Source organism: Eubalaena glacialis, chromosome 1, assembly GCF_028564815.1.
Source record: "Eubalaena glacialis isolate mEubGla1 chromosome 1, mEubGla1.1.hap2.+ XY, whole genome shotgun sequence".
NCBI classification, from domain to species: Eukaryota; Metazoa; Chordata; class Mammalia; order Artiodactyla; family Balaenidae; genus Eubalaena; species Eubalaena glacialis.
This window is the reverse complement of record NC_083716.1, coordinates 219,139,321-219,161,235: the sequence shown is the minus strand read 5'-3', so window position 1 is coordinate 219,161,235 and position 21,915 is coordinate 219,139,321. Positions and strand designations below refer to the sequence as shown.

At 44.1% G+C, this 21,915-nt stretch overlaps 1 protein-coding gene across 2 annotated transcripts in view; it reads left to right on the top strand.

The window, feature by feature from the left end:
- The window catches only part of LOC133100552 (melanoregulin), a 141,864-nt gene that overhangs the window by 94,683 nt on the left and 25,266 nt on the right, over positions 1–21,915 (top strand). For both annotated transcript variants that reach the window (XM_061204785.1, XM_061204794.1), the window contains one exon: positions 6,620–6,779. In XM_061204785.1, the coding sequence (XP_061060768.1) occupies positions 6,620–6,779 (160 nt within the window). The remainder of the gene's footprint in view (positions 1–6,619; positions 6,780–21,915) is intronic.

Sequence of the window (21,915 nt, the reverse complement as noted above, 5' to 3'; positions counted from 1 at the left end):
TAGAGATATTCTCTCTTCACGGTCAGAGCTTCAGTCTTGGACCAGTGAGGGCTGACGCCCAGCCTGCCTGTGGGAGAGCAGTAAAGTCACTGGAACCACTGGCCTCAGCAGCCGGCCTGTGTGTGCGTGTTTTGTGGGGCTTTCCAGAAGCTTTCACACACGGTCCTTTGCTGGTAGTGAGGACTCACGGGAAACCCTTGTGAGCAGCTGTAATGCTGAGTGGCACTTAGCATGCAGTCCCCGGGCACGGAGTCCAGTGTTTCTAAGCCTGGAGTCTCCTTTTAGCCCTAGATGGTATTGAAAGAAAAGATTCCCAAGTGATTTGGTCCAGCGCCCTAGGTGAGATTGGGGGTGGAACCTGAGACTTTGCTCATCCTACCTTTTGGGAGTAAAAGCAGCCTCTGCTCCGCTTGTGTGTAACTTCAGAGCCACTTCTCAAATGCCCGAGGTTAATAAAATATTTATCATCAGCAGATGGTGGCCGGGGGCAAAACGGCCACTCTCACTTTCCTCAGAACCTTTTAGAGGTCATTATATGGGGGAGGGAGGGAAAGTGAAGCTTCGATTCAGTGCCCTCTTCACCCGCCTCTGTCCTCCTGGGGCTTCTGGCTCAGACCCCAGGACCTTTGCATGGAGCTCTCTTTACACAGGTCCCACAGTCCTTCACAGTTTCAGGAGCACAGAGGTTCCCAAGCTGCTTCTTTAGTTGTTTACTTTAGGCCTTTCTTTGCTCTGGTCTCTTCATCCTAAAGGTTCAAAATAGAGACACACATGTAGAGAACAAACGTATGGACACCAAGGGGGGAAAGCAGGGTGGGGGGGGGCAGTGATGGTGGTGGGATGAATAGGGAGATTGGGATTGACATATATACACCAATATGTATAAAATAGATAACTAGTAAGAACCTGCTGTATAAAATAAATAAAATAAAATTCAAAAAAAAAGAAAAAAACCCCAACAAAGTGGATGCTGCCTTGACTGGATGGTGGGGCAGGACGAAAGGAATGGGGACCAGGGATCCCAGGAGCCAGGCTGGTCTGACAGGTCCTTCCCTCATTCACTTTCACCTTGACCGGTGTTTTGGTGAAATTATTAATGATTTATTTATTTAGCAATGAACCCCACCGTGTCTGTGCCCCCAAAGAAACCTGACTTGTAACTCTTAACGGATGAGAAGAAGGTGGCGGGAGCGAGGTCCAGGTGAGGTAGGCAGCCAAGCGGAGTAGGGGCTGCACTGCAGAGGAGAGCAGCCTAGACCCCGAGCTTGAGAGCATCGCCCTGGGTGAGAGTCATTGCTCACCCAGGGGCAGAAACCCTTGGTTCTCTTCCCTGTTTTATATTGTCCCCTGGGGGCGGGCGGATTAGCGACTAGGCAGAGTCTGAGGCTCACGGGATGTCAGGGGAGCACTGCTCCTAATTAGGGGGAGGTGGGGAGGCACTACCTGTCTGGAGACATCCACACAGGCCCGATGCTGACCTGCCTACAGGGATTGTAAGTTAAGGCTGAGAGGCGACTGTTTGACATTGGCTGGAGTCACACGTGTATGGGGGTGGTGGGGGGAGAAGAGAGAAAAAGAGAAGACAGAGAGATTCATTGATTGATTGATTGGTTTTGAGAGGGTAGGAGCAACTGACCAGGGAGGCGGCTGTCTTCTCAAAGCATGCAAAGAAACTGTGGGTTATCAAGCAGATAGGGACTAGCTGATTCTTGGTCAAATGTTGTCTATGACGGATTATTCAGGTGGGTACCGGCCAATGTCTAAACCTCCTGCTCTAGGGAAGTTTTACTGAGCTATGTCCGGGATTTCCTTTAGCACGTTGGGATCACAGCTCAGTTTGTTCCATTTAAGTATTGGATACTTTTTAATACTTTTAAAGCAGCTACTCTGTGCCTGCCCCCGCCAGGTGATGTGGGATGTGAAAAAAATACTGGGTACAATCCCTGCCCTAGAGGAACATATCAACTTGGTGAAGAGACAAGACTCATACAAATGAAACAAACTTAGGGAAAAATAAAAGACCGGTTTCGGAACGTACTTGAGTTTTAGGACCCAGGAGGGATGTGTGCTGTGGTGTCAGCAGCCAGTGGCTGCAGCTCCTGGTGAAAGCTGTGCCCCCCGGGGTCTGGCTGCCTTGAGGAGAAGCCCCAGGGGAATTTGCCGGTTTGCACGGGAAACACTTGACATATGTAGTCGTTATCTGAGCCTCTGCGTTTGTGGGTGTATCTCCGTCACAGCACTTGGATTCAGTCTCATGACCGTGGCTGCTTGGAGATGCTCCATCGAGGACCTCGTGCTGGGGGGGACTGTCCGCTGGCTGCCTGTCTCGGGAGAAGTCAAACAACTCGTTAGGCTTGTCCCTGCCTGCAAAGTGGGATAGCGTCATCCATCCTTCTGACCTCAGATGGTTGTACAACAGGAGGGATGGAGCGTGGAGCCCCTTGGGTAGAGCACCGTGTGGTTTATCACTGGCTGCAAAATCTATTTAGGCAAAAAGAAGTTGGAGTTAAAACTCTTCACGCTCTGACACTGCAGTGCTGCCTGCTCTTGGGAATTCCTCTTTGTCCCAGTGTTCTCTCTCTGGGCTCCCCTGCTCTCTCCAGTCTGCCTGCCACCCCTGCTCCTTAGGTCAGCCATTCCCCTGTGGTCTTTCGTCACTCCCTGCTTGTTCCCAGACGCTTCCTCTGATCCCCTGGCTTCTGCAGTGATGGAGATGCACGAGCATTTCTCCCAAGTCTAGATCTCCTGCCCTGTCCTCACTCCTAAGCTCAGATCTTGATCGCTGTCTGCACGTCCTGCAGGCGTGCAGGTCGGCCTTGGCTTCCTCCGAGCCGTCCCAGGTAAAGGCATCGCCCTCACACGGTCAGCACTGACCCCTCTCCTCCCACCTCTGTGCCGCCCGTCACCAGTCACCAGGGCGGCCACGTCTGAGAGCCTCTGATGCTACTGGAACCCATCCTCTCGCAGCTATTCCCCCCTCTCTTTCTCGAGCCCACACCCTCATTCACTCTCACCCCAACCAGTATTTTGAAACGTTTAGAATTAAACATGTACTTATTTAGCGATAGAACTCCACCTTTCCTATGCCCCAAAGAAATCTTCCTTGTAACTCTTAACAAATGAGGTTTAAACAGAGGGGCTTCTTTCTCTCTCTGCCCGGGCAGCCCTGCCCATCTCCTCCCCAACAGTGGCCCCGAGGCCCCCTGACACTAGGAACTCAAAGAACGTGGCAGGAAAGCCACACCTACCCTCTTGTGACAGTTGATTGTGACAGCCTCCTAAGCCATCTCTCTGTTCCTTCTTCGTCCAGGGTTGTTTCTGTAAAACCCAGACCTGACAAGGCTCAAAACCGCCTTGATGACTGGTCGCCATTCACAGAACAAAGCCTGGACTCCAGCAGGTCCTCAGTCTGACCCCACATCACCTTCTCTTCCCTCGCTCTGGGCCTGTGTGGTTAGCCCCGCGTGAACACTTGGAACTCCCCGGCCCTGCAGGCACTTTCAGCCTCCGTATGCTGCTGGTGCTGTTCCCTCTGCCAGGAACACCTTTCCCCTTGCTTCTCGTCCTGAGGAAAGGCTGTGTACTTCTCAGGTCTGGGTTAGATGTCGTCGCCTCCACGAAACCTTTCTCGAACTTCCTTCTCATCAAGCATAATGTGTCACTCCTTCCCTGTTCCTACAATTTTCTGTTTGCACTTTAAAAAAAAAATTACCTCCTTGCATTATAGTCACACCAGCAGCAGGGACAATGTCCACTTTATTTTCGAGTCCGCAGAGCACCCAGCCCGGCACCAGTATACACTTATTGAATAAACAAACAACTGAATGAATGAATGAATGAGTTTGACATGCTCGTTAAAGCCCATATGGGCACCAAGGCATCATTTGCCTCCTCTTTCATTGGCTTGTCATTCTTTTTTTTTTTTTAACTTATTTATTTATTTTTGGCTGTGTTGGATCTTCGTTTCTGTGCGAGGGCTTTCTCTAGTTGTGGTGAGCGGGGGCCACTCTTCATCGCGGTGCGCGGGCCTCTTCACTATCGCGACCTCTCTTGTTGCAGAGCACAGGCTCCAGACGCGCAGGCTCAGTAGTTGTACCTCACGGGCCCAGTTGCTCCGTGGCATGTGGGATCTTCCCAGACCAGGGCTCGAACCCGTGTCCCCTGCATTGGCAGGCAGATTCTCAACCATTGCGCCACCAGGGAAGCCCTGGCTCATCATTCTTAAGAGGAACGGGCCTCTCTGTACTTCAGCCTTTGCGGCGTCAGGCAGCTAAGGGAAAACAGGGAAGTTCTAAGAACACGGTGGCTGAGCTGTGCCTGGTTCCCTGTAAGTCGCTCCTTCTCCATAATTCTGGTCACTCTGCCCAGTCTCAGACCCTACACTTCTGAACCTCAGCTAGAGGGATTTGAAGAGCACTTTCCAGCATCCATTTAGGTAGCTGGCCTCCTGCCGGCCTTGGTTCCAAGATCCCATCCCCTCTTTTCCCCCGTTTTCACAGGTGGGCCGTGGTTGGCTCTCTCAAGCCTGACCTGTGCCCCATCACTCAAGCGCTGGAGCCCTTCCCTTGATGGGAGGGTTCCTGTGCTGAGCCCCAATTTCGTGACCAGGACTTTGCTTTTCGTGGCAAGATCTCCTTAGTGCCAACTTCTGAGTATTTCGTGTTTGTTTAAACCTTAACATTTCCCTTCAGTCCAGCTGTCAGTTACTCTCATCCCTCCTTCCCAGGTGCTGTCTGCTTATCTGGTGTCCACTGTCTGTCCTCATTTGCTGTTCACTCATGTCACACCTGCAGATGTGTTTGCCACCACTTGGCCGTGGGGCATCCTAGCTCTGCCTCAGACAAGGGCATCACTCACCATACAGATGAAAAGCCAGAGAGCTTCTACCCTCTCCTGCTCCCGGATAATGCACTTTTCTTCAGCTGCACACTGTCATTCTGATCTTGATACCGATCCTGTCTCACCCGAGTTACCTCAGCTGCATCTTAGTGAATCCCCCAGGTCCACTCTTCACCCCTCTGTAGTATGCTCCACACTTTAGCCAGAAAGATCTTTCAAGATGTAATACTGTTCACGTCACATCACAGTCCTGCTTAAAACCCTTCCTCATCTTACCTCGTTCTTAGGAATAAAGACCACATTTCTAAAGAATGTTAGAAAACAGGGCCCTACAAAGCCAGGGGTATCTGGCCCCAATGGCCTCCTCAGCTTCTTTTTTCACTCACTAGCCAACATCCCCCTTCTTCTCATGCATACATCCTGCTTCCTCCCACCCCAGGGCCTTTGAACATGCCATTTCCTTTGTTTGGAACTCTGTTCTTGTCTTTCAGCTTAAAGCTCAAGCACCCCTTTTCCACAATGTCTACCTGTTGCTACCCTCGCTAGCTCTCACCAGCTCCCTGAACTCCTCCTTTATAGCACTTATCACAGTTTTTAATTATATGGTCACGTGATCATTCATTACTGTGTTTCCCTCTAGTGAGGTCCAAGGACAGGGACCATGTCCGTGTGGCTCACAATTTTATTGAGCCCTGTGATTAACATGGGGTCAGTGCCTCATACACATTATTTGATGACGGGGATAACACCAGCATGATCCTACCTGACCAGTCCTACAGAAGTTAACCAGGTCTGTGTATAAGCATGTCCTAGGGACGATGCTCTGCCACCCAGCTCCTCATAAGCCCGAGCACGGATACCGCCTCATAGAGGGTAAACCATGAAACAAATGTACAACATGGGGCTCCTGAAATCCTTACTCAACCTCCCATATTGTTTATTGAAAGTATTTGGATGTGCATATTTATTACTTAGTTTTCTTGTTGTAAGGAATTTGATAGATACTACATACCATTGCACTCTACATTTACTGCATTTCCTTGAGTTCAGAGCCAGTAAAAAGTTCATCTCTTCATGTTAATTGTTTCCTTCTTTTAATCACATGAGAATTCTACTCCCCATTGGATTTCTTTTTTTCTTTTCTTTTTTTTTTTCTTAGCTGCCGGGGTACTCTGTGCTAAATTTCATGCTTAACAGAGTAAAATTACCTCTGCCCAGGTATCCTGTTATATCTGTCCTCTGTTGTTTTTATTATTTAGTTATTTATTTTTGGCTGCTTTGGGTCTTCATTGCTGTGTGTGGGCTTTCTCTAGTTGCGGCGAGCGGGGGCTACTCTTCATTGCGGTACATGGGCTTCTCATTGCGGTGGCTTCTTTTGTTGCGGAGCATGAACTCTAGGCGCGTAGGCTTCAGTAGTTGTGGCTCGCAGGCTCTAGAGTGCAGGCTGAGTAGTTGTGGCGCACGGGCTTAGTTGCTCCGCGGCATGCGGGATCTTCCTGGACCAGGGCTCGAACCTGTGTCCCCTGCATTGGCAGGCGGATTCTTAACCACTACGCCACCAGGGAAGTCCCTCTGTTGTTTTTAAAGTGATTTCTTTGTTGTTCTATTGTGTTATGCTTAATTATTAAAGACAATTTAGATTCTTTTGTTAGGAATATATATATATTTATATGTTATATAATATACATTTTTATTTATATTATATATTAGCTACATATGATATATATATCATATGTAATATATATTACAAAGCCCTTATATCCCCTTTTTTATCCCATAGTGATAACAATCCATATTCTTGCTTCGGAGCCACACTGGTGAGGGAAGATGAAAAGAATCTGTGGAGCGTGCCTCGCGATGTGTCCCACACAGAGGCAGACGACGACAGGATCCTCTACAATTTGATCGTTGTTCGTAATCAACAGGCCAAAGATTCAGAGGTAAGCACCTTTTGAGATCTTGCTGTGTGCAGGTGATAATGTCCAGTGAAAAATAGCAATAATGGAGAAGACCAGCTTAGAATAGAGAAAAGAATGAAGGATGAGATGTGTGAAACATAGGGCAGGTCTTTTAGCAGCATCTAGTTGCTAATTTTAGCTGGTCTTGGTACACCTGTTTAATACACAGATAAGACTGATTTCTAATTGTTACTTTAATGATACAAATTATAGCAGTACGGAAACAGCAAGGCAGTGCTTTTCAGATCGTGAAGATACTTTATGGTCTTAAATGGCTTAACCAGTCCATCTCTAATCTTTCCAATTGTTTAGCAAGCCACCATTAAAGATTCAGACTGAAGGTTGGGAGGTACTTTGCATCATCACTACTTCTGAATTAATGGGACCTGAACTGTTTTTTTTTTTTTTTCTGTTTATATCTTCTTAAATTGTGCTTATGGATCAAACAGTGTATCTACCATATTTGAGGTGATTTTTGTGATAAGGCTTGAAACCACTCTTAATGGACTTTTAATCAAAGTTATTGATATGGGAACACCAGAATATTGAAAAGGAGACAACTTCATAAATGAAGAGAAAACAGCGCAAAAGGGATGATGTTTTATTTTCTCCTTTATTCCAAAAGTAGTATTATAGTACTATACATAATACAATATAATGTTATGTGTATCATTTTCCAAGTAATACAACCTAAGTTTTCTAACTTCTGTGTTCATCTGTTAGTTCTGAGTAGATGCCTATATTAGATATGACTTTATGTTTTCCTTTGTATCATGTAGTAATTGAGAAGAACAGAGACATTTAAAACCTCAGGCTTAGGCTATGAAGAAAAGCACCAGAGTGTGTATGTATGGGAGCAGGGTTATGGCAGGGGGTGTGCCTGTTCCTTATCTAGGTTTCTTTATTTCTGCTAATAAATTGTTAACTGTTTTTCCGCCCGAAAACATGCTTTAGCAGGAGATGATAACTTTAGAAGAGTCCTGTGTCCCGGTCCTTTAATTCTGGTGTGACTTGGGATGCCTTTCGGGGGTTGGAGGTGGGCTGAGAGGTGGGGAATGACAGTTGCCTCTGATTCTTGAGGCCTGGGGGAAGAGTAGGCTGGAGAGTCCTGCAGTGGCTTTGATGAGCATCCTTTCTTGGGTGTGGAGTGCTGGTAGGGACAACTTCTGCTAGATATCCATCACAGCGCTTAACTCAGAGGCATAGCACATTAGTGGCCATGCACTGCGCTACCCCTGGCTTCCCCCCTGCTATGCCCTCCTCCACTGGTAACATTTAAAGGACATCATAAAGGCTGCTCAGGCCAGGAATAGCCATCCTGGCTGCCCTTCCTGAGCATATGGACAGTAATGCTTGCATGACCTTGTTTTCCCTTTAATGGGAAGCGCTAATCCTTACCCTGCTGTACTGGGCTGACCAGTTAGGGTTTCTGCTGGTGAGAATGGAACTACTTCTTCTCTTTTCTTCCTTTTCTTTCTCCACTCTGTGCAAAGCTGGGACAACAATAGGGAAGTGATATATATAGCACACCTTTCTCTGTCTCCCCAGGGCCTCATGCCAGATGTGAAAGGGGCTTGAAGGGTGTTTGCACTGAGCCTGGCCGCTCTCTCTGGAGGAGCTCCTGTCTCTCTGCCCTGTTGGTCTTTACTTTTGAAAAGGCAGTAGAGGAGGCAACGTGAGCTGCAAAGCGCTCTGAATAAGCACAGCTTCCAAAGCGGCCACCGTGTCATTTCTGTGCTGCTCTTGGACCTGTGTGAAGCGCCTTCCACAAGGCTTTTTCTTTTCTTTTCTTTTTTTTTTCTTATTAGCTGAAATTCAATCCTTTATTATTCAGGTACAGAAGAAATAAATAAGAATAGAAGCAATGTCTTTTCTCTCATATTTTCCTCAGTATGTTGGAAAAAACCTCTTCTTGATTTGAATACAAGTACACCACTACTTTGTCATCTAGGCCATTTAATGTTGTGTAACATGTATATATACAGCACCTCACATTCATATTTAATGGAGTAGTGTACAATGAGTGAGTTCCAGATGTAGAAATGTTCTGTACGTAGTTTGACTGGTAAACTTCTCAGTGGCCCGGATCATGTCTCTGTCTTACACTTTACCTATACTTTAAATGGCTACAGGTCCCATTTTTTTTTTTTTTTTAAATAATTCTTTATTTTTATTTATTTATTTTTGGCTGTGTTGGGTCTTCGTTTCTGTGCGAGGGCTTTCTCCAGTTGCGGCAAGCAGGGGCCACTCTTCATCGCGGTGCGCGGGCCTCTCACTATCGCGGCCTCTCTTGTTGCGGAGCACAGGCTACAGACGCGCAGGCTCAGTAGTTGTGGCTCACGGGCCTAGTTGCTCCGCGGCATGCGGGATCTTCCCAGACCAGGGCTCGAACCCGTGTCCCCTGCATTGGCAGGCAGATTCTCAACCACTGCGCCACCAGGGAAGCCCTACAGGTCCCATTTTTGGGAACTTTTTATAACAGTGATTCTCAAACTTGAGTGTATATAAGAATTACTTTGAAAATAAGTTTCCTGGACTCCATCCCCAGAGATTTTATTTTTTGAATTTTATTTTATTTTTTTATACAGCAGGTTCTTATTAGTTATCTATTTTATACATATTAGTGTATATATGTCAATCCCAATCTCCCTATTCATCCCACCTCCCCCGCCCCGAAGGCTTTTTCTTCTCCTTGCCTAAGAAATGAAGTCAAGTTTAACTCTAGAGGAACTCTGCAACCAGGACAGGCCGTCAGGTCAATAACATGAAGATGTGATGATGATGATTTTACATGAAATGATGTGAAATGTCTCTGTTCATGGTGCTTCCATTTTTTTTCAGGTGTAAAAAAAAATACATAGACATACACAAGATATATATAAAATATATATTTTAAGGTATGTATGTATATATACATACATAATATATATACATGGTTAAAAAATGTTTCTTATATTTTCTTCCAAAAATTTTCACAATGCATATAAAAGCATATACTAATATATTAATATATCTATTCATTTTCCCACAGGTTGGATCATACATTACATATCATTCTGCACCCTGCTTTTTTCCCACTTAATAATATATTTTGGACATATTTTCACTTCAACATGTATAGATTTACCTTAGTGGTTTTGGGGGCTCTCTTGTATTCTCTTGCATGAATTCACTATCATTTATTCAGCCAGTCCCTATAAATATTTAGGTTGATTCAGGTTTTTTGCTATTAGGAGCAGAAGCAGTGCTACAGTGGGTATCCATATATACTTGTATGCCCTGCCATCATTTTTTCAGGAGTAGAATTGCTGGATCAAAGAGTATGTGTGTATTTAAAATGCTGGAATTGTCACAGTGCTTCCTTCTTGGGGGAACCTAGGAAGAACACTTCAGGGCGCAAAACTGACTAGCGTTGGGAATTCATACAGTGTTTAAGAGGAGCAGCTGCTGAGCTCCAGATAGCTGTTCGCCATGCTGAGGATGGAATTGCCAGAACTTTGGATTTTTAAGAGAAGCTAAAAATCCAAACTTACATATAAAATGTCCAGATTTTTAAATGATAGTTCACATTAAAAAAATGTGTCAGCTAAACAAAATAACGTTTATGGGCTACTGATATATAAGGAACATTTACAGTAAGGACTACTACTACTTAATATTATTGTTATTTTGTTCAGTATGATTGAAAAATGAGCTCACCATTGATTTAGAAGGTAGAAGTGGGAAGCTGGGGTTGTTTTAAGTTTGAACATTCATATTGCTTATTTTCTTTTTCATGCAGGGTAAAATTGGTACAAATTTTAATAAAACGGAGGATTTTAGTTATGAGGGTAAAACAAATTCCACCTACTAAGGAACAAGAAACCCTAGATATTTTTGCATGATACAATTTAGAAGCTCAAGCAAGGCATTAAGGAAAACTGAACATTATGTTTTTCCTTGAGTAGCAATAGCGTGAAAGACCCAGGAACGTCCATATTTGGAATTCTCTGAAAAACGAAGAGTAATTTCAAAACAGTCTACACTGCACCGCCTACATTCCCTTTCTGAATCTGGAGCTGGTGGAGGAAGGGCTGCAAATATAGTTAAAGCTACATTCACTGTGTTGTCCCAAATTGGAAAAAAAATCAGAAAAGAAGATATATAGGAGAGTAAATAATGAAGCAAAGGCATGAACTTAAAATTACTTGCAGTGTCAGAAAATAAAACAGTAACATTATTTAATTCTAATATAATCCACTTTCATTTACACAAGCCTTCAAAAGCTTGAAGACTGTCAGCAGAATAACTGGTGCATTTACAGATCTCCAAGTAGTGGAAAAATTTTGCTCTTGTCTTTGACTTTGTAAAATACTTTATGTTTAAGAAATAGTAAACAACCTCAAAATCATGTCACTAAATCATTATCCTTATGTTCATTTTCATTAACCTAGTTGTACTTCATCTAACACTCTGTTCTAGGGAGCTTAATAATGGTTAATGAAATATCACTGTACCTTATTTACTTATTTTGTATAAATAATTCTAATCACACTGAACGATCTTGTCCTCCAAGATAATAATGAAAACAGTGCCAAACACTGTTCAACCACTTGACGTAGACTAATTAAGTCCTCTACACAACAACTGTGAGGTGGGTGCCGTTATTATTTCTATTTGAAGCAACTTGTCCAAGGCCACACAGTTGAAGGTATGGAGTCAGGATTTGAATCTGGGCTTTATGAATCCAGAGACAAAATATATAATGAGCACCACGATTGAAGTTGTTAGAGGGGACTGGATATTGTCTGTGATTCCATGTAGATTTCAAAATGCATGAACAGAATCTGTCCAAAGCCTATTTCTGTGACTTTTTGAAACCAATGATATGAAAGGGACCCTCACATAGTGGGATGAGAACTATGTTTGGTTTGGGGATTGTGATTGCAGTTCAGGAAGCGGTCCCAGTCATAATACACTTTTCCCAAATTATGCACTTACACAGTGAGTACAGCTGGTTAAGACTGCAACCCATGGTTTCAGTTTTATTAGCGTCAAGATATTTCATCATGTTTCTTTCCATCCCTTCGTCTCTTTGTTTAGTGTTCTCTGACGTGTTATTTGGTGCCTCTTCTGAAGGTTCAGTAATAGTTCTTTTAGGAGTTCGTGCATGGCTTCAAGATTTTTACTCTGTTAAAGAAGGCTTTTACATTTTTGATTAAGAATGTAAGTACTGGGCTTCCCTGGTGGCACAGTGGTTAAGAATCCACCTGCCAATGCAGGGGACACGGGTTCGAGCCCTGGTCCGGGGAGATCCCACTTGCCGCGGAGCAACTAAGCCCGTGAGCCACAACTACTGAAGCCCGCGTGCCTAGAGCCCGTGCTCCGCAACAAGAGAAGCCACAGCGATGAGAAGCCCGCGCACCGCAACGAAGAGTAGCCCCCTGCTGGCTGCAACTAGAGAAAGCCCGCCCGCAGAAGTGAAGACCCAACGCAGCCAAAAATAAAAAATAAATAAAATTAAGAATGTAAGTGCTGAAAATCAAATCGTTTTCATAAACACTTTTAAGGACTATGCTGGTTCAAAATAGGTGATGTTTGTTTGACATAATCGGTGATAGAAATTCTAGGCTTATTTTTAAAGCTATTAAGTAATTGCATGCTCGGAAATGTACGTCGTTCTGATGATGAGTGCCTGTCACTGAGCAAAGCAGTGTTTATACACTGGCAGGAACCATGTGAACACCAGATGCTTGTGTGGCTCAAGCCATCCTGTGAAAACCTGAAAACTTCCCTCTGCTGAACACCTGGGAACAGCTACATGTTATTATTTTTTAAAACTATAGAGGCAAAAACATAAAATGTTCCTGGTTTACCATTTGTTTGCTCTTCCTGTGTGTCAGGACTCCCTGCTGGCGTAGTGTTGCCAGGCATTGTAAACAGTTCCTATAAAATGTTTAAGGTAGCAGCAGAAGTTCCCAGGGGTTTGTTTGCAATGTCTGGATTATAGGCTTAGCCTGTCATATCCCTGGTACTAAAAGAAAGGGTAAAACAGAGTTAACTGGAATGTTTGGTTGGAGGATGTGAGGCGGTGGGAGAGAGGGTTGGATTGATTGGGTACCAGCACATCGCTCTGAAGCGCTTGGAGGTGGGATATTCCGGTTGGACTCTGCACGACTCCGTCTTAGCAAGTCTCCACTCGCTGGACGAGGCTCGCTCTGGTCAGGCCATCTGACTTCTCTATAAGTGGGTGAACACTGGCTATGGTTGGCGATAGAACTGCAAGTTTTACGCCAAGCGTGAAGGAGCCAAATAACAGTGGAAAATTGAAGCAATTCTCTAGATCATTCTGGGCTTCTCAAAAGACCTTTTTGTTTGGGGTCCAGATGATCCGGACTGTTGAATGCAACCATTCTTTATTTGACTTTGCTAGTGACTGTTTGGGTTAGAGGGGGAGGGAATAAAGACACTCATTAGGATCTGAGAGTCAAGCCTTCTTACCCTCTGTGTTCTAGGTAATAATATTTATGGAGGATTATGTTAGGTGCTAAGCAGTAGCATGCTGCTTAATGCGTGTGTTCCAGGCAAGAACTGAAGCCTCACAGAACCCCTGTGAAAGAGGGATTTTGACATATGAGATCAGAGACTTTTGGTCATCTGTCCAAGGTGTTGGAGTGGGGGAATTGGGATCGTAGTTCAGTCTGTATGACCTGGAAGCCTGTATGATGGGAAATGCTGCCCCCGTCTCTCTACTGAGCTTAGAAAGAGTCTCAGTGGAATCTTTTTGGTCAAAGACAAAGTTATCAAATGGGTGTTAACTTCCTGCCGAGCAGCCGCTCTGGTCTGTGTATTTGTCAACCATTACTCACCCTGCACCAACTGAATCACCGAGTGGACGACTTTAGTACTTATTTAGTATCAACCTGTATTGGGCAGTGCATGTAACATCCTCTAGGTGATGCTGCTTCGGAATTTTTAACGCCTTGGGCACCATTCTGGGTACAAAAATCTATTGGACTCCACCGGAAGGCATTGTTTGTCTGTCTGTGAGGTTCTTTTCTATTCTTTGCCCGCCCCCAACTTTAAAAAAATATCTAAGCATTTTGGATATTAACATTAAGGTCATCCATGTTTCTTACCAAGTAGGTAGCACATCAAAGCTCTGTGTAAGCCAACAAAGTTGAGACAACAAATATTAGAAAACGATGCAGGCGAGGGGAAAATCATTAGATATTCAGTAGCATGTGAGGTGCTGAAAAACATACCTTTTGGAATTAGACAGTTGGGGATGAGAGTCATACCTCTGCCGTGTCCTAAGATGACACTGAATAGTTATTTAAACTCGGGGAGATCATACTATTTATTGTCCAGTTTGGGACACAGTCACAAGGTCTTAACTAAGAAGAAAGGGGGTGCTAATATTGAGTATGCCAGGCCAAAGATATAAATTGGGGCTGCCCTAGACAAGCTGGGATATATGATCACCTTTTTAAAAAATTGTGGTAAAATATAAATAACATAAAATTTGGCATTTTAACCATGTTTTAGTGTCAGTTCAGTGGCGTTAAGTACATTCACATTGTTGGGCAGCCATCACCACCATCCATCTCCAGGACTTTTCATCTTCCCAAACTAAAACTCCATACCCATTAAATGATAACTCCCTATAACCCCTTCCCCCAGTCCCTGGAAACCACCTTTCTACTTTCTGTCTGTGAATTAGACTACTTTAGGTACCTCATATTAATGGAATCATACAGTATTTGTCTTTTCTGTGACTGGCTCACTTCACTTAGCAAAATGTCCTCAAGGTTCATCCATGTTGTAGCATGTGTTAGAATTTCCTTCCTTTTTAAAGCTGAATAATATTCTATTGTATGTATAAACCACATTTTGTTTATTCGTTCTTCTGTCACCAGGCACTTGGGTTGCTTCCAACTTTTGGCCAGTGTGAGCAATGCTACTATGAACGTGGGTGTACAAATATTTGTTTGAGTCCCTGATTTAAATTCTTTTGGGTATATACCCAGAAGTGACATTGCTGGATCATATGGTAATTCTATGTTTAATTTTTTGAGGAACCGCCATACTGTTTTCCACAGTGTCTGCACCATTTTACATTCCCAACAGCAAGGCATGAGAGTTCTAATTCATCCACATCCTCACCAACACTTGTTATTAAGATCACCTTTCTTAACCTCTAAACTGATCAATAAAACAGCTGATGACTTCATATTGATCAGTTTTCATATCCACATAGAGTAGAGACAGTTGAAACTGTGGGCCAGTCACCACCGCTGAATATCAGCGTTAGAGATGTAAACCCAGAAGAGGCTGGTATCTTGACAGAGCCTCTCTCTGATCTGCCTGTCCATGGAAGGGAAATAGAGAGGTCAGAAAACTGGGGGAGCTCTTTGTACCTGAATTCTATTCTGCTTTTTCCAAGCATCCATATACTAAAATGCAATGGCCAGGCCCTGGTTCTTTTACTGCCCTTTAGATTCTGTCCTCATTGGCCCCCTTCCCCTGGAGCCCCAGAAAGATAGTAGATAATACACCTTGGGAGTACTGACAGGTCAGTGACAGAGAGGGTGGACAACACATTGGGGACCTCCAGGAAGATGCAGTGCCTGTAGGAGAAGGGCAGGGAGCTGGCCATCTCTTTCCATGACTAGAACTTCACTGTTGCAGTAACAGGTTGCTGCACCTCTGGGTTTTCTGAGTTATTGTGCTTGTGATGGTGAATTTCCAGAAGGCAGACCACATGTTTATTGGCACGCATATGCAGTGCCAATAATTCACTGATAAAGAATTCTATCTCTCCATTAGTTTTTTTTACAACTTGCATAAACCAATTGAGCCTGAGAAGAAACAGAAACCATAAAACTGCCTCAAGAGTTGTATTTTTTTTAAGTTATAGTTGACTAGTTGTAAGTTTGAAACACAGGAATTAATACCAAGTTAAGCCTCCAGTGACCTACCTCAGTGATGGCTTTGGCTTTTTCTAGAACAAGTGAGATCATCAGAAATGCCTGCCTGTCATAGAGCCAGGGTGCCTCCTCCATGCATTGCCTGGATTTCCACAGCAGTCTTTTGATGTAGGTGAGTTATTTATTAAAAAGAGAGTGAAAGAGAGACCCGAAGAGGTTTCCTCTTCTTGATAGTGTCCAGAAATGGGCTTCTGACTCGGGGTTCGATGCCTTCCCTTTGGGGTAGAGAAGGAAAGCTAGAAGGATCTGAAGATTTAGGGCAGATAGCTGAATGATTTTCTTTGTCCTTTATTTTAAATGTGAGCAGGAATAATCATGTGGTAAAAGAAGCTTATAGGCCTAGAACTCTATAGAAAAAAAAAAAAAAGGCACTTTCCAATTTATTTCCCTCTTTAGAAAACACCAATGTGTGATTGATTTTTCAAATGTATCTGTGCTATTTTATATACAGGATTTGTTTCAACGAAAGTTCAAATTCTGCCTGATGTGTCTATTTATTGGTTAATTTTATTAAAAACAATGTGTCTAATGTTCAGTTAGGCAGGCTTGGTTTGAAATGAGTGTTTTCAGTTCTCTGTATCCCTGAGAGTCTAATATTTTTTAGTCTTGATGTTAATTTAGGGTCAACAATGTAGAAAACTCTTTTCTGTTCTTCCTACATCCCCTGCCTCTCAACTTAATAGGAGGACGAACTGATTTCTATTGCCATTAAGTTAGAATTTCTGGTTTCATCAAAGTAAGGACCCACTTTCAGTTTCACAACTATTCTTAGGTCAACACAATGGGCACGTGCGTGAGGGAGCCTGGTTGGTTGTTCATGCAAAGCTCACAGGCTTGTGATACTGTGGGTGTGTCACTTCTGCCCCAGATCTAGTAATCGGCTTTACAGGTCTCTGAACTTGATTTTCTCAGGGCACATAGAGCTACTTGAACTTAGGGAGTGTATTAGAGAAAGAGATCCAACAGGCTGGGCTGTGTGTGTGTATCTATCTCTATAGCTCTTTATCTCTATACTTATACCTATATCTGTCTCTCTCTATTTCTCTGTCTTATCTATCTCTATCATTCTGTCATCCCTATCTATCTATCTATCTATCATCTGTCTATTTACATTTTTTTTAAAAGAATTGGCTCACACAATTGTGGAGGCTTGGTGAATCCAGAATCTGATGGGGGAGGCCAGCAGGCTGGAGACTTAGGGAATAGTTGCAATTCAAGTTCAAAGGCAGAATTCCTTCCTGCAGAGAGGAGGTCAGTCTTTGTTTTATTAGAGCCTTCTGGTGATTAGGTAGGGCCCACCCACATTATAGAGAGTAATCTGCTTTACTTGGAGTGTACTAATTTAAATATTAATCTCATCCACAAAACACCTTCACAGAAACATCCAGAATAATGACTGACCAAATATCTGGGCACTGTGGCCCAGCCAAGTTGGAACATAAAATGAACCATCATAGTGGATTTTACTAATGCTAATCAGATTCGCAAGAGACTGCCGTATAAACGCAAATGCACATAACCATTTGATGGGCCATAAACTTGACTGGTCTGTCCAGCCTCTCCCCTATAATGAAATATGTAAAGGAAACTAGTGACCACACTAGAAGGTGACTGGGAAAGAGGGATCGGAGATCGGTGGCAACTGCCATCTATGGAACACTTACTGTATACCTGATGCTGCTCTAAGTATGTTACATATACAGTGTTAACTGCTGTTGGCCTCCAGATGTGATAACCTGGTGCTTTCATCTCCAGTATAAAGCTATTCCTGTGATTTGGTTAGGACACCCTGCCCCTTGATGGTGGTAGATAGAGGTTTCTGAACATCACCCCCAGGTGAACTGTAGCTTCAGGAACTGGACACAGGCAGGGATTCGGGAGGGCAGGCAGCAGAATATGGAATCAAGGGAAATCCAGAACCATGTAATATTAGACGAATCTGCGACTGAGACCAAGGGAGATATTTCGAATAAAGGCTCAAATTGAAGGGGCTAGGCAGTTACCCGAACAGAGCCAGCAGACTAGCAGTGGAAGATAGGGATCTCTAGACATCGCAGTCCGAGTGAAATAATCTGTGTAGATTATTGCAGTAGAATTTAATGCATTGCCAAGGCTTGGCAAGTCCTACTATCCCATTTTCTCCCGTGGAACCTCTTGACTATTTCCCCAATCCAATAATGATGTCATCTCTGTTGCCCATGGACAGCTACACCTCTCCAGTTGAAGGCACATTCATTTTCTTGATTTATTATTTAATATATAAAGCTGGACTGAAGGCATAGAAACTGATGAGGCTATTGAGCTTTGAGGAATCTCTGCCCAGACTGTGGCAGCATTCAGTAGAGTTCTACATTTTCCTCTTGGCTGAGACACAAGAGAGCCCAGGGGAAGTGGTGGCCTCAGAGTGGTATCCCTTGTGATCAAAATAGCTCCTTTGCTTCCTCAACAGTCGTTTTGGCCCCATTCACTGGTTTGAAATTCTTTTAAGGTGGAGCAGCCTAAATATATATTTAAAATATTTATTTATTTATTTGGCTGCGCCGGGCGTTAGTTGCAGCATGTGGCCTCTAGTTCCCTGATCAGGGATCAAACCCAGGCTCCCTGCATTGGGAGCGTGGAGTCTTAGCCACTGGACCACCAGGGAAGTCCCTGGAGTAGCCTAAATATTGAATCTAAGTTATATCAACTCATCCGGCAGTTCCGGTGTTTGCACTCCATCCTATGGATATTCTCACACAGTTAAACAAAGATATGCATTCTCTGCAGTAGTGTTTTGAAAAGTCAAAATCTGGAAATAAAAATATTTGATGAAGGTACTGGTTAAAAAAATAACAGGGTAGGATTTATAGATACTGGCTTGGAAAGATAATTATGATCTATTGCTAAGTGGACATGTATAATATTATCCCATTTGTGTAGAAAGAGATCCCATTTGTATAAAAGCATATGTATGCTAATATATAGCAATAAAATTTCTTCATAGGAAGGTTACCTATGAACTTTTTTTAGCCTTGGTGACCACTGGGGAGTAGAAGTGGATGGAGAAAGGGATGCTTTTACTTTCTTTTAACTTTATGGTCTTCTGTACTGTTTGAAAGCAATTTTAGACTATAGGTGTGTATTGCTTCTGTATATATATACTTGGTATAAAATAATTATTTCACAGCACACTTTGTGGTGGCTATTTCCTTAGGTCTTTCTAATCTGTCTTGTTTTAATGTGGGTATGTTGGAGAAAGGGGAAGGGGTGGGAAGAAGGAGGGAGGGAGGAAGAGAGAGAGAAAAAGAGAGATTAAGAGAGAGAAAATGAGAGTTAGTTTCGGAGGACTGGAGCACACTTTGAGGAATCCTGCCAGAATGGACTGAATGGCAGAATGTGCATGAAGCAGTCAGCTGGTATTTATCTTTTTAACATTGTAAGATTCATCTAATAGATCAGGCTCTTTCTCTGAAGCTCGCCTCCCCTCCAGCTGCCTGTGAATTCACATGGTAATTAACAGAGATGTATTTGTACTATTCTTCCCCACCCGCCCCACCACCCTCCCCCCGCCTCTTCCTTTGATTGGTCTTGTTCATCTTAGAATAACTGAAAATGGCTCTTAATTGCACAGAGCCGGCGAGAGCCCTGGATACTGGTGCGCTGGGTCTCCACGGTGTGAATGTGCTCAGCTGGGGAATCTCTGAAGGCTTACAAGGAGTCCTCCATAAGTACAGCTTTTTGGTTTTGAGTGGATGCCGAGGGGGAATGGCAGCACCTGTCCGGTTCTGATGGGGGCCCAGATCTGTGGCTTTTCAGTCCTAAAATCACCAAAGTGTTCTGGAAGGAGACTGTATTTTTCTTGATATGAAACCACCCTTCCATTTAGCTACCCAGTCCCTGGGTACCTGTTGTCACATAATCATTACACCATGCTGTTTACCGCCCTGGAGGGAGCTGTGCCCTTTGGTGGTTTTGCAATAGGAGAGGCAGGTCTGGTGGCTTATGAATACAAACTGAGTCTACCGTCTTGAAATAATCGTCCTGTTTAATTAGAAAAGAGGTGACATAAAGTCACATCCAAGCTTGTTTACCACGTTTCTGTTGTCATTGTTATTATTAAGTAATTTGGAGCCCGGACCTAGCAATTATCATACTAAGGGAAGTAAGTCAGACAGAGAAAGACAAGTTATCATATGATATCACTCATATGTGGAATCTAATTTAAAAAAAGATACAAATGAACTTATTTATAAAACAGAAGCAGACTTATGGATATCGAAAACAAACTTATGGGTACCAAAGGGGAAATGTGGGGTGGGGGGAATAAATCAGGAGCTTGGGAGGAACACGCACACACTGCTATATATAAGATAGATGACTGACGGGGACCTACTGTATAGCACAGGGAACTCTACCCAATATTCTGTGATAAGCTATATGAGAAAAGAATCTAAAAAAGAATGAATATATGTATATGTATAACTGAATCACTTCGCTGTACACCTGAAACTAACACAACATTGTAAATCAATTATACTGCAATAAAATTAAAATATTAAAAAAAATAAAGTAAGCATAGACAGAGCTTAAAAACATAAACAACTTGGAGCCAGGTTCAGTGGACCTGAGCCACAGTTCACCTCATTCCTTCTACACGGATGCAGTTTGCGGTAGGAGGCCACACACAGGTGGGCAGGGTGTGTTTGAACCCCATGTTGTCAGTCCTGGCTGTGGCTCCAAGAACCGGAAGATCTACATGCTTTTGCTGCTTCCCCAGGTCCAGATGCTGGGCAGTCATCAGGGAGGGGCGAGCAGGAGGAAGTCCTCATAGATGCTTTTTGTTTCATTGTGCAGCCAAATGTACTTGTCTCTTGGCACTGATTTTTATTCTTACTTTTTGTGCCAGCCTTGTTGAGTTTACCAGGAAGTTTTGAAACCAGGTACAAGGGGTGGAGATAAACCCCCCCTGCTGTTGAGTTTGTTGTTAAACACAGGACATGCTCAGGGACGTGAGCTTTTACCCGTTGGTCCCTGTCTCTTTGCCAGCACAAAAGGACTCCGAGGAAAGCTATGAGTGGGAATGGCAACAGCTTGTAAGAAGAGAGACCTTCTGACCAAGGACTGGTCAGGGTGCCTGCTCTTCCAGCCCGGCCTTGACAATCGGCGAAAATACGTTTAAAAATGCCCTCTGTCGTCTTGTACTGCGTAGACTGTCATCTGTCTATCTGAAGTCAGAGAGGTTTCCGTATTTTTTCTACTGGGAAATGACTGTAGGCCATGCTTTTAAGCCATCACCCATTTGCTTCTCTAGGCAGACGTCTGGAGGGAAGGGGTAATGTGTCAGGATGCAGTGGACCGTCTGGGGTAGGACTGAGCTACCCAAGGATGTATTGTCACCCGCAAGATGGGCAGAAGGCTGCAGAACCCTTCTCCCTGCCTTTCCGGGGCCCCCATTGACTTCTGGGGGGCCCTCCCCCCAGGGTTCTTCTCATGTTTCCCTATGGCTGTGTCCCCTTTGGTGGCTCCTCATCAAGCCTGCCCCAGCCCTCTCCAAGTATCCCATCACTAACATTTTCTCTCCCATCTTTCCACCCAATTAAATGTCCATTTACTCTGTGTAGGCTCAGCTTAACTGGAAGTTTAAAAGAAACAGGTGTTAGTTCAAAACCAGAGGAATTCAGTGAAGGGTATGAATGATTTAAGGAGGCACTTGGGAACGCAAACTCATCATCACTGGGGAAATCTGAGGAAGAGGAGAGGTTTTCTGAGCAGAGAGGGCAGCTCAGCTCAGTGGTCTCCTGCCGGGCTTCCAGATGTATTCATGCCTGTTGTCACTGTGATTTTCAGTCTTTCCTGAATTGGGGTTGGAGCAGCCTCATCACGTTGGAAACACTGCCAGAAACTTGCCCTGTGAGTTTCCTGGCCCAGAGGATTTTGTGGGGCCCAAGGCCTGAATTGTTGAAAGGGGTGGACCTGGGCATGAGCTGGCTGTCAGCATCGACCACGACAAGCACACCCGTGAGTTGCACACGAATGTGGTCAATGAGCCGGGGGTGCCTGGACGGCTTAGCAGTCTGACTCAGGGCAGGTAAGGGGGTGGCATTTGAGAAACAATCCCCCTTCGAGCTGGCAGATCCTCTGCTGATGTTGAAACACTGGCTGCCGTTCTT